Consider the following 13,141-nt stretch of genomic DNA (forward strand, 5'->3'; position numbering starts at 1 on the left):
TACTTTGTAGAGATATTTTTAAATCCTTACAGAACTCCTACCACAAAGTTTGAGATTAAATGGCTTCTCTAATGAAATTAAACTCTGGGAAATGTATTGCTGCTGATGGCTGTTGTTGCTATCATCATAATGAACATCGGCAAATGGGAAAATTTAACAAGTCGATCTGTTGGTGTATTGGTCCTTTCTGTCCTGGACTTAACTTTGCATTAAGGAAACAACCCAATGATGAGCAGGAGGGAACTGGATTAATGCATCCAGGTAAGAGAAGACTGTGCCACAGTAAAAAAAAAAAAAAAAAAAAAAAAAGAGCATAGAACAAAAAAGACAAAGAACAGAGTCTATAGAGTATTAGCTTTTGTCTACTACAGCAGGAGATAAGAATCTATATTTTTATTTTGTTTTGGAAGCATAGGCATAAAGCAGCACAGAAACGAAAACAGTGGTTAATTTGGGGGGCACAGGAACTGAGCAGGTGGGGGAGTGATGGGATGGAGAATTTGCACTGTATTTCTGTTTATAGTTGCACATTGAACAGCGTGAATGTATTACATACTTAAAAAAATATTTTTTTAAAAACACCTCTCAGTTCCAAATTTCTACTCACCTATTTCAGGAACTACCAATCTACCATTCTAGCTGCATGTTGCAGAAAACTGAGAGAAAGTAAGGCTACCCTCTACCTGCACCAGTAAACACAAAGGCTTCTGAGAATTTCTTTTTGGGAGCAATTTTTTTTAAGTACAAAAATAAGAAGAAAGTCCCCCCCAAAATACTTTCAGTGAATGGTTCTGATTTATAAAAAGTCAGTGAAATTCAGTGACACAAAAAATACACAACGTTTGAACGACAAAGCCTTTCGGTGCGATAGAGGACATTGACACACGCCATGAGAAAACAGCCTGAAATACAAAAATACAGCTGTGATCCAGGAAATGGCACCAAATTAGAGCGGTTTTATTATTTAACATACCAATGTATATACATTATCCTCCCGAATAAGAAACAGTTTGATTCCAAAGTTTAAAATGTTGTTTCCAAAATGAATCCTTATTGTAAGTTTGAAAAAACAAAAAAGTCCTGCAAATTAACATGAACAATTTTGATCCTTCACTACAATATGCACCCTGTACCAATCACCTCTTTCATACAAAATGTGTATTATAAATAAAACTTTCAAAAAAGATCTTGGATGATTATTGCACGTCGTACAGAATGCTTGCCGCTCTCTGAAAGGCTTTCAGCCCTTGACTGCTTTCACTGTTTAAAATATTGGCCTATGTAGGATCATAGATGAGGTTTACCAGAAACAGGAAAATATAATCTTACCGGACTACTTCTGTCACTTTTTCTACAATAAGAATGACTTGTTTTCTACTGTTAAAAGCAACGACAAGATCCAGACAAATTGAAAGTCCTGTTCAAATGTCAGTTTTCTCTTTTCAAGTAGAAACCACTCGAAGAGGCATTTTGCTGGGTCATATATTTCTACTCTCTAGGACCAGCCCTTATTTAAGTGTATTTGTCAAAGGTCACACCGCAGGATTTGGAATAACGCTGGCCATCAGCAACATTTACTGTCTGGGTTTCAAGGTCTTCAACCTCTCTTCGCACTAGTAAAGGCCGCGCAAGTCAGCCAGGATGCCACGGCCTGGAAAGCGAGAGCCTTCCTAACCAGCTTCGTGTCATCCAGCACAGCGCCTGGCAAAGAGCAGGCCCTCAACAAATACCTGATGAACGGATGCACTAACCCTTGGGACCATTTCCTCTACTTAGAAATAATAACGATTTATGAGTAATACGTTGATCTTGGGTACACCGAACTAACATGATGGCTAAACAAAGAGCACACAGGACATGGCACAGACACCGTTAGCTTCTATAATCCTGTCCCAGGACAGCTTGTATATTTTAAGGGTTAAAACTATTCCAATAATAAAAATTGATTAGTCAAATATTTTTATTTTGCCAAGGGTCTCTAACAGTATTGGCCTTTGGCAATCCCCAAACATACAATGAACCCCAAACAAAACAAAACAAAATTGCACTATTACAAGGAAATGAGTCCGTGAAAGCAGAGAGGAGGAGCCAGTTAAGGAACAGCCACTTCAAGGAGACGGTTGTTTTTTCGTTTGCACGTTGGGACACTCCCATTTTTCTGGTTGCCCTGAATAAACTTCACACATACTTTATCCTGTCTGAACTGCACCAGGAACCTACAGGAAAAGAAGAGGACAAATTATAAGAAAAGTACACATGGGGCAGTGGATGATGACGCTAGCATGAACTTTTGTTCCCTGGTGGATATTGACCTTGACGAGTATTCCCACTTCCCATCAGCACTTCCTTCAGTCACCACTTGGCCCCAAGGAAACCGAAGTTCATTAACTCACCGTGTTCCGGTAAGAAGGGCTAAAAAGAACTATTTCCACGTTTCACATGGGAAGACCAACACGCTATTCTCCTATTTCTCTCCATTTTTGCATAGAGAACATATAAGTGGGGTGGGGGTGGGGGGGCGTGTCCTATGAAATTATCAACAATTTGAGAAAATGAACTGAAAAATGTCAGGAAAGGGGTCTAGAGACCCTCCAGACTGTGATTTCCAAACACTGGCTCCTCACCTATTTCCTGAACAATTCTTATCATGTCCACATGCTATGCTAATTGTTGTTTCTACCGTAAATAAATAAACATACTCAAAATATGGAAGAATAATAAAATCACCAGCTTGACCTGCCCCTTAGGTTTTTAAATATCCATTAAATAGATATTAAAAAATATCTATGTAAAGCTATAAAATTTATGAGCTCTATCAGTGTACACCCAAAGCCACCTCTTACCCTACCAGAAATACATGTGCTACATCACGGAAACCATATTCTAGTCCAAATCTTTCCTTTCACAGACCATCAGGGATCAAGTGTCTGTCCACAAGATTATTCATCACACGTTCCTTCCACAAACATACCGCCTTCCCCCGGGTGACGGCCGTGAGCGACACCTTACGTTTGCAGTGAGGTCCCCACCCGCAAGGCTGGCATCCCTGCAGAGGCAGGAGAGTGGCACGGCTGGTCCAGAACCCAGGCCGTCCTACCTCAAAGCTAGCGTTCTTCTCTCCACCATAAGAGTCAGTACAGTGGCATCATGTTTCCAGTATGCCTCTCAGGGCACGGTTTTCTGAGTTGCTGGCATGTAGCTGAGTCACCCCAACAACGATGTGATAGATCACATGCTCCCTGGATCCACCACAACAGCAAACATCAGAACAGCTCTGTTGTGTACACATTAGTCTCTGTGTCGTGCTTCGCAAACATTATCTACTGGAGTGAAATGTGACACGGAAGCTCCTGATTTATCAGCTGGTTTAATGGGATAGGACTTCCGAGCTTCTAAATGGGCTGTTTCTTCACAACTGCAGTCACTGAATAACAGGGTTATAATTCCAAAATCGCATCATAGATAATACACACCAGTATCTAGGTGCCTCAAAGAAAGAAAGCACCTTTTGAATCTAATGCCAATACACACATTTAAGAAATCGAATCTTTTGACATCTGACTACTTTTAGTTTAATAAAGCAGAGGGGGTTCTCTTCCTGTAACTTTAGCATTGGCTGTCTTCACGTTCACGATTCATGAGGCAATTCACTCCGGAAACAACAATAATAGTGAAGGTGTACTGGGTATTTATCATGCACCAAGCGCTGTTCCTAGTCGGCTACTTATATTAATGCAACTTTAAAATAATCTTATGAGGCAAGTAATATTATTTATGTCTATTTCACAGAATAGAAAACTGAAGCATGGCCCACAGTATGGACATGTACTCAGAGATTCATTCTCCAGCAAACAACAGTGTTGAATGCATTAGAACTTCACAGCAGAAAGAATTTAGATGATTTGTTCTGATTTAAAATATTCACAAAAACAACTGTGTAAGTTAAAATGATATATATCTATGTCTCTCTGTGTGTAAGTGTGCATACATGTACATATAAATGCACACACTTAAAATCTTTAATAGAACAAATTCACTTTGGTATTTTTCAACACATTCTGGACTTCGTTTTTAGGAATTTTTTTTAGAAATATTATACATTTCGTTGAAGGTCATCCTTAAAATGCAATCTATTTATGGACTGAAAAGTTTGAGAGTTTAAGGACTAGGAATTACAACTTAGGTTAAAACGGCTCTAAGGAGTAAATAGGACTTTGACTCTCCTCCTGGAAACTGACATCCAGTTTTTCCATCATGACCACAGAGACTGGGTTTGTTAAAATAATTACTTCTCTTCTGAAAAGGTCACACTTGTGAGGAAGGCGTAGGTCGCTGAACTGCACGCTGTTTATATGCTAATCTGTAGAGTTGGCAGTGAAATGGATTAAAGCCACTTCGGGCTGAAAAACATACATCATGGGCACTCCCCGCCCATGACTTTGTAAAATTCTGTTTAAATTTAAAATGGTCTCCAAGGAGGTGTATAATCCCTGCTTACGAGCTCTAAGGGTCATGAAACTAAGGCTACCTCAGCCCCTGCTCGGCCACAGCTCCCCACCTGGGTAGGCAGGTGCCCACAAGTGCCAGGCGGGGTTTCGTCTGTTATTTTGTTTCTATGAAACCAACCGACAATTAGGAATTGGAGAAAGAAAGGTGCTATGGATTGGTTTACCATGCTACCAAATGTCTTGTTTTCTTCGCACAGCCACCCTGCAAACTGGCACTCACACAAGGGTGTGTACTGAAAGCTGACACATCCAGAACATCGTACCCCTCTCTGCGACAAGGCCAGTCTCTGCCCCCACAAACAAACGATCCCATAATCATGTGCCCCACACAAAAACTGTGAGAACCACCAAAGGGGTTCTGTGGTTGCTTATGTAGGAGCAACGCGGCTCGCGCTATCCCGCCCAGCCTCTCGGGAGAGGCATGATGTGCAACAAGACGGCATATCTGGGAAGAGCGGTAGTAAAGAAAGATTGTGCATTTTCACCAGCGAATACTTTCTTTACAGCGGGGGCGGTGTTCCTACAATACGAGATTGGGAAATGCTTGAAAGCAGCAATCATTTGTGGCCTGGATGTTGATGTGACTTTCTCTGTAAAGACAGCCTCATTAATGTAGGGAGCCAACCCTGAGGCTGCTTCAACCACACACCAAGGAGCTCCTGCTTCTGGGACACACAGGATCTTCCCAGGATTGGTGGGAATTACCAGTTTGCACCAGAACAGAAGCCCTGCATCCCAAGCTATGAAACATTTCAGCTAAAGGGAGTTTAAAGTTCTAATGGGCCCTCAGGAGTTAAAATCTTGACTGCAGCCTGACTAGTCATTATATTTATTCTCTAATACTCTTTGTTTACTGAAAAAAGGACCCAACGACAAGAAAAGTTAGTCCAAACCTCAAGTTCCAACACAGAGGATACATAAAGGTCAACTTCCCACTAGTCTAAACACCATTCTTAGAGTACAATGTGCATAGACGATGAACCTAAGGTTTTGTAAATCCTAAAACATCAAGGAGTTAGTGTGGCTTACAGAGGGATAAAGATGGGTATGAGTTTATTTTAGAAAGACTTTTAGAAAGAAGTGAAATAGAATAGGCTGGCAAAATCTTAATGAGAAAATAAAATCATTTCTTGAGCAATCTGGTGATGTCAATTCTTACTATACATGCAAAGAAGTACGTAAGCAGGTAGTAAATGATCTATTGAAAGGTAAAGTAGCCAATCAAGTATCAATCAGCATAGTAACTCAAATTCATTCGAATGATCTCATATTGATAGATTTAGTAAGGGGGGGATGCTCCCTCCAACCTGCATGTAAATGATCAGTCTCTATAATTAGAGCCCTACTGTGAAGCAAAGAAAAAAGGGAAATTTCAGATTTAAATATAGCAGTCTTAGCACACTAGTCAACCCTTGTCACTATGGAAAGCTTATTCTGTAACTCTAGTTGTCTATATGTGAAAAAAAAGGCATCGCAAATGCAACACATCCACAACAGCACTCTTGATTTCACCCCACCCTGGCCACCCCCAAACCCTTCCTTCTTCAATCTATCTATTGCAGTAAATGCTACCACCTTTTGGGCTCAGGCCCCAAACCTTGCATCCAACCTGATAATAAGTCCTTTTGTTTTCCTCCAAATTAATTTGGAATCTGACTTTCTCACTACTTCCCACTCACACCCTAGCCTAAGTCATCCTAGACAACTCAGAGAAGCTGCTCACTTTTTTCTCCTATATTCTATTTTCTATTTTCTCTCCTATTTTCTCACTATTGCCTCCCAAGAGCTGTTTTCCATATTGCAGCCAAAGCAATCTTAGAAAATCACAAATGGGATCATGCCATCCCCCCTGGCTTAAAACCTGTAATGGCATTCCATCATCTACAGTAAAATCCCAGCTCCTAACCTCAGCTGCCAAGCTCTGGCCGGGTCTCTGCCTGTCTCTCCAGAATCTTTCTACCATTCCACTCTACCACTTTCTCTCCAGTGTCAGGGCCGCCTTTGCACCTGCTGCCCCCTGCCCTGGACGGTACCTCCTGAGATTCTTGCCTGGCTGGCTCCCTTGACTCCAGTCTCGACTCAAATGTCACCGCATCAAAGGGGCCTCCCTGACCTCCCTGTCAAAAACAGCACCCTCTGGCCCTTACCCTGCTTTGTTTCCCTCCACAAGCACTTGTCACTAACCACAGTACTATCACCTATTTCTTATTTATGCATATTTGTCTCTGCTACCAGGATGTCAGGAACATGAAGCCAAGGACCTGACCAGCACCCTTCACTGCCCATCCACCATCTAGAACAAATACCAGACACACACTCGCTCCCTAAAGGTAGTGATCGCATAAATGGATGAGATCGTAGTCTCATCCATTTGATCAAAGCAATAAAGCTAAAGGTGAAATGGCACATTCAAACGATGATGCACATACTCGTCCGAAATTTCGATATTGAGCTTCTGTTTGGTTTGGCTGAGAGTCGTCCGATACAGCTTGGTGGCCATTTCAATCAGGTGATCACTGCTGAAGAGAAAGTCTCCTTTACTAGCTGCTTCGGAGCCCTACAAGGACAAAGCAAGAGTCAGGCTATCATAAAAGGCAGCTTAGGCGGTAAATGTTTACAGGTTTGGCTGAACACATATTTACAGCCTCTTTAAAACATCAGCTACTGGAGTCCACTCTTCCAAATACACAGTAACAACAAAAGCGGTATTTCTTCCAACTTGCTCAGAGCACTTTTAGTAAGGTTACCTAACCTCATGCTGCCCCAAAAGTTGGTGGATGGGCCAGAGGCACCTCAGCACCACCTGGGAGCTTGTTAGAAAAGCAGAACCTCGGGTCTGCCGCAGGCCTGCTGACGAGGAACCGCAGAAGGATCCCTGAGTGATTTGTTTGCGCATTCAGGCTTGAGAAGCACTGACCTAACCTATAGCTCATTCTGAAAGCGCTATTTAAAAACATTCCTCAGTGATTCAGTTAAAAAAAAAAAAAAACAACCAAGAACAACAACACTTCCAACAAACATCCTAGGGCAGTGGCTCTTCCCCTAAGCTACACAAGGGAGCTTGCGAAAAGTAGGATGTTGTGCCTCATTCCAAGAAACTCCGATTTGGTGGGACTGGGGCATGGCCAGGCATCAGCATTATTATTATAAAGTGTAATCAAGGCTCAGAATCACTGTTGTAGAACTGGATGTGCTCTCTTGGAGTTAAGATCCACAGTAGGGAAAACAGGCTGAACCAAGCTTATGGGATTTTCCTAACTGTAGACGCAGCAAGATAGATGCACCATCACCTAGATCCACGTCCCTAAAGATGATTAATACTTGCTCACATCTGCTTATTCAGTGACTATTTATTATACGATCAGAACTATACATATAACTATACATATGCATCTCATTTAATCCTTTTAACAACACTATGAAGTAGTACTACCATTTGAAGGAGGAGAAAAATTCAGTAGGCACATGGAAGTTCCATGATTTGGCAAAGGTCACAGTTAAATTAGTAAGACCAACTCCACAGCCTACATTCTTAGCTAGTCCATTTAAATCAGGAGGTCCTAGTTAAGCTAAAAAAAAGAAAGCACAGAATGTTGCACAGAATGTTAAAAGGTCTGCAGGTCAAAATGGTTAGGCAGTTGTTTTATTGTGGTTGCATTCTTAACTAAAAATTCACAAGTTAAGGTAGCCCGGGTGGCTCAGCGGTTTAGTGCCGCCTTTGGCCCAGGGCATGATCCTGGGGTCCTGGGATTGAGTCCTGCATTGGGCTCCCTGCGGGGAGCCTGCTTCTCCCTCTGCCTGTGTCTCTGCTGCTCTGTCTTTCTCTGTCTCATGAATGAATAAATAAAATCTTTAAAAAAATAAAAAAATTAAAAAAAATTCACAAGTTAAAGATGAACAAGGGGGCATTTACTAAGTTGGTAGAGAGAATAAACAACAGGGGGAAGCATAAAACACCCTGATATTTCCACGAAATTATACTCAAAATCATGCACAACGCAGTGAGCACAAACCAAAACTGCTCAGTGAAACTGGAACTCAACGACAAGGTAATAAATGTGATTAAGTAATTTCAGTTAATCAATTTCAATTATCGAAAAACCAAGCCTGAGATTTTACATGGGAGTGAATATAGCCAAAATTTGCAAATCGGTAAGAAGTTTATGTATTGTAAGCTTTAAGTAGGAACATTACTCAGATGTGGAAAATTAGAATTCACTGGCTCAGAGATTGGGCAAATGCAGAAATCTTTCAGTCAAATCAATAGTTGAAACTTTACCTCTTTGAGGTGGACGGCAAAGAAGCCATCGTTTTGTGAGCTCATGGACACTTTGGTCACATCCACCAAAGGAACCTCTGACTTGATCTGCCCCGACTTTTGATCAGCAAGGAGGAGATTGTTATTTGTTAAGAGGAAAATCCGGGATGTGCTCTAAAACAAAACGAAAAAAATAAGGATGTAAAACCAATGATCAAAAATACCCCAAGTGGTCCATGAGCTTCAAACATTCATTTGTAGAAATGCCCATTTTATTCTGTATCTTTCAGCACGCAGACTTACATAACCTGAAACACCCTAAAAACATAGACAATATATCTTAAGTCATGAAAGTTTCAGAGAACAAGCAATATTTCACCTAAGCTTAAAGGTTAAGGGGAAACAGCTTCCTGTACAGGAACTCTACAGAGAATATAAAATGCAAATCTGAATAATCAGAAAACTGAAGATGACTGTCCCAACACTCCTTACAGGTCTTCAGGGTTCATGTGTTACCTTCCCATTGGCACGGTTAATTTTGTTCACAACTTCAGCAATGATAATCTTTTCTTCAATGGCATCCTTGAGTTTCTTATACTTGGGATTCTTGTTGATTTCCAGGTAGGCTCCTTGGAATGGTTGCCCAACGCTACGGGGAAGAAACATTCCTTCACATTAGAAACAGTTCCCAATGGAGGCATCACTGAATAAAGGTAAAAGACGTCAGCTGAATCTGAAGAGTGTCCCTTCGTCAGAGTTAATTTTATACATCCTATACATGTCCTAAATAAAAGAGGAAATGAAACCTTAAGCCTATTTCAGCATTTTGCTGAAATAAGCCTATTTATTTTTTATAATATATAATTATATAAAATATAATTAAGCCTATTTCACCTTAAGCATTTTGTAGGTAGGAGTTTGGTAAAGATCTTATCGTATGGAACAATCATGATAGAAACCAGTCACAAGAAAGAGAGCCGAGCCCCAAGGACATGGTCTCGTGTGAAGGGAAAGGCAATTCCTTCTAATTGGCTAACAGAAAGTTAACAGCTGCCTACAAAGGACTTCCAGTGCCTTTCAACACTATGTGGCGATGGAGAAAAGAGCACAGATCATTACCATCACCTGCTTCAAAGAGAAACTTCATTTTCTTGCAGAGAATAAGAAAATCAAGAGGCCGTCTGGGGGAGAACAGGGCCAGAACAACCACTTTAGAAGAGAACTACAGAGCACTTAATATAACCATGGATCTCTGGCTCTAAATAGGCGATATGTGAAAGGGGAACCAGGCCTCTCCTCCTAGGACATGGCCCTAAATGGACAAGGTAAACATTCAGAACTGGAGCAGTTTTCTTTCAAACAAACTACATCTGACAAGTAGCACAATCGTGCACTAAGATGTCAATTTCCCTAAGGGTCTGTAGGGTGACACTTTCAGGGCAGCTTCTTCCAAGACACCATTTAAAAAAAAAAAAAAAAACAAAAAACCCAAAAAACAAACCCCAAGGCCAAAACAAAACAAAACAAAAATCCCACCAACAAAACAAAACAAAAATAACAACCCAGCCAACCAACCAACCAACCAACCAAACTGGCTTTATTCTGAGCTATAAAGTTCTGGCAATTTGCAACACAATTTTAAACGCTTGTGCCATGGGTGGAGGATCGGGGAAGAAAAATCCACGTAGGTGGTCAGTGTTTCACAGCTCTCAGCATATAAAAGGCTGACACCCATGAGGGCTGCTGCTTCACACAGTGGTGGGAGGGTAAACCATCCCACCCCGCTGACTGCGGCAGGCTGAACAGAGCACCATGCCTGAAAAAGGATAAAACTACTCAAAAAGGACTTGGCTTGATGTTAGTATTTTTTTCTTGTTGCTCACATTCAAGCGTGTTTTTAATAATAAAAAGTGCTAAGAGCCTTTGAATTTGTTTCTTCACAAATGTATTTTTCTCTTTCTAGCTTCTCAAGAGTCATCCACGGGGATTGTTTTTTTTTTTTTAATTTTTATTTATTTATGATAGAGAGAGAGACAGAGAGAGAGAGAGAGAGAGAGAGGCAGAGACAGGCAGAGGGAGAAGCAGGCTCCATGCACCGGGAGCCCGACGTGGGACTCGATCCCGGGTCTCCAGGACGGCGCCCTGGGCCAAAGGCAGGCGCTAAACTGCTGCGCCACCCAGGGATCCCCAAGGGGGAATGTTAATTAAGATGATTACGGTTTAAAAATCTATAAAGAAAAAGTTAAATAGATTAGTTGCTGGCGAGAGCACACAGGCAATTTTCACATCTGAATGTGCTTCATATAGTAGGCCCTTCGGACAACTTTGGATTCGGATGCTATGCTCGACTTACAGGGAGTAGATGCGGTCACAAGCCGCCAAATCGGCTGACCCAGCAAGTTGTGTCATTGAAAATAGTTAAATCAAATGACCCTGGCAGCAATGTTTATTTTGACTTTTAAAAGGAAGAGCTCTAAAAAATAAATAAATAAACAAACAAATAAATAATTAAAAGGAAGAGCTCTGAAATCTGTGTAAAGACACAGAATATAAACACAGCATCTGTAATACATGTGAATATACTCAGCACGTAATGCTTTTTTATTTCTAGGCCATTCTTTGGGAGAAACTAAAAGTTGTGATAGATTTGGCTTGAAATTGTACGATCTAACTCTTTTGGAAACACTGGATGAATAAGGGACAGGAATTCTGGGGAGAAATGATAAACTCGGGAGATAAAAGAGTATTCAGGTAAGCAGTCTGTACCGACGACTTCGCTTGGCCAACTTACAACTGGTGCTCCTTCTTTTACGGAGTACTTGGTGTCGACGATAAAGGACCTGACCTGACCGCACAGCCATGACATCATGCTCCCCCTGAGTTAGCAGACCAGGAAGGCTAGCACAGACCAGGGCTTCAGCAAGGCTCAAAAAGTGATGTGCTGGTTCACTCTTCATTATCATGCAAATGAGTCTGACCCCACTTGTTCCAAGAAGACTGGAATAGTGATTGCAGCGTATTGGCAACAGAAATTGGGCTGGTGTCTGAAAACTGTGGAAAGCTAACAGGAACTTACGACGTGAATTAATTAATTAATTAATTAATTAATTTATTTATTTCAATGTGAATTTATCTTAATAGCCTATACAATTTGTATTTTTAAAGGACAGCTTCTGAATTGTGTAGGGAAGCATTCGGGCTAATGCCAATGAAGAAAAACCGACAAATGTAATCTCATTTCATTGAAGTATGCTATGGAAGCCACTGCTCCAAGGTGTTCATGTGTATGCATATCTAGCTGATTGTAGAAATCATTCATAAAATCAAAAAACCTCTTGTGTATCACCAAGATCAAACTCCACTAGAAACGACCTACAAATATATGTGAGGAACTTTTAAAACACCGACTTTTATGGGTCAAACAAAGCCGTAATACCTAGATGGGTATAAAGCCTTCTTGTCTTTGAAGAGTTCACTGGCTTCTAGTTTTTCTTCGTAAATAAGTTTCTGCTGGTCTGTGAACTGGTCTCTGTATTTTTTACACTGTGGGGAATGAAAAGGGGAAAAGAAAGGTGTCACTTAAACAAATAAATCATTACTCATTCTAAAATATGCTAAATCGATCGAACAGCACCAAGAATAAGAGTAAATGTGTATAAAATACCCATTTAAAAAAAATCAAGAGCATTTTTCCTTTCTTTGGTTCTCGAAGGCTGGTCTTGGAAAATGTCATACAAACTACTGTTTGTATTGTGGAACATGGGATGCTTCTTCAAAAGACACAGGGCCTTGTTGGCATGGGCCCTGCAGGGAGTATCAATCCTCCCACCATGACGTCGGTCCTTGGCATCCTCCAGTCCTTAGGCCATCACACTCACAGTATGAACCACACCATCCATCACGACTCCCTGCACACCGTCACACACACATACAGACAACAGACCCAAAAGCTTCACAAGACAATACTTTCAGCATGTCCTGCACCCATGTATTTTCCATTCCACCATATTTCATTCTACAACCCTGGTCAGTAATCCACTAAATTGATTTAATGACTCAGAAATATGCTACAACCATTGGCTTGAAAAATACTTCTCTGAATCCCCCATTACCATCTTACAGTGTGGAACCGGGACCTGAGAAATCTCCCCTTCATCTGGATTCTGAGATGGCACTGCAAGGGCCAGGTTTTTTAGATGAACTCTAAGAGATTTGGTTACAAATGTCGTTGAGCACCGCTGACATAATCGTACGAAGGAATGGCAGCAGCATTGCCCATCCTTGCATGAAGAAACACACCCTTCTTGTTCCGTACCCCTGATGCAAGGGAGGTATGGGCAAGACTCAGGGGCTGGGAGCCAGGGGGAGTGGAGGC

The 13,141-nt window shown here is 41.2% G+C and overlaps 1 protein-coding gene across 5 annotated transcripts in view; it reads right to left on the reverse strand.

Moving 5' to 3' along the window:
* Positions 1–936: 936 nt before the first annotated feature.
* Positions 937–13,141, reverse strand: part of MYO1B (myosin IB) — a 175,682-nt gene continuing 163,477 nt past the window's right edge. For all 5 annotated transcript variants that reach the window (XM_077885398.1, XM_077885400.1, XM_077885399.1 and 2 more), the window contains 5 exons: positions 12,203–12,309; positions 9,283–9,415; positions 8,788–8,940; positions 6,938–7,065; positions 937–2,216 (listed from right to left, as the gene is read on the reverse strand). In XM_077885398.1, the coding sequence (XP_077741524.1) occupies positions 2,093–2,216; positions 6,938–7,065; positions 8,788–8,940; positions 9,283–9,415; positions 12,203–12,309 (645 nt within the window). In that variant the 3' untranslated portion in view covers positions 937–2,092. The remainder of the gene's footprint in view (positions 2,217–6,937; positions 7,066–8,787; positions 8,941–9,282; positions 9,416–12,202; positions 12,310–13,141) is intronic.

The sequence above is a fragment of the Canis aureus genome, chromosome 36 (assembly GCF_053574225.1).
Source record: "Canis aureus isolate CA01 chromosome 36, VMU_Caureus_v.1.0, whole genome shotgun sequence".
In the NCBI taxonomy this organism is placed as follows: domain Eukaryota; kingdom Metazoa; phylum Chordata; class Mammalia; order Carnivora; family Canidae; genus Canis; species Canis aureus.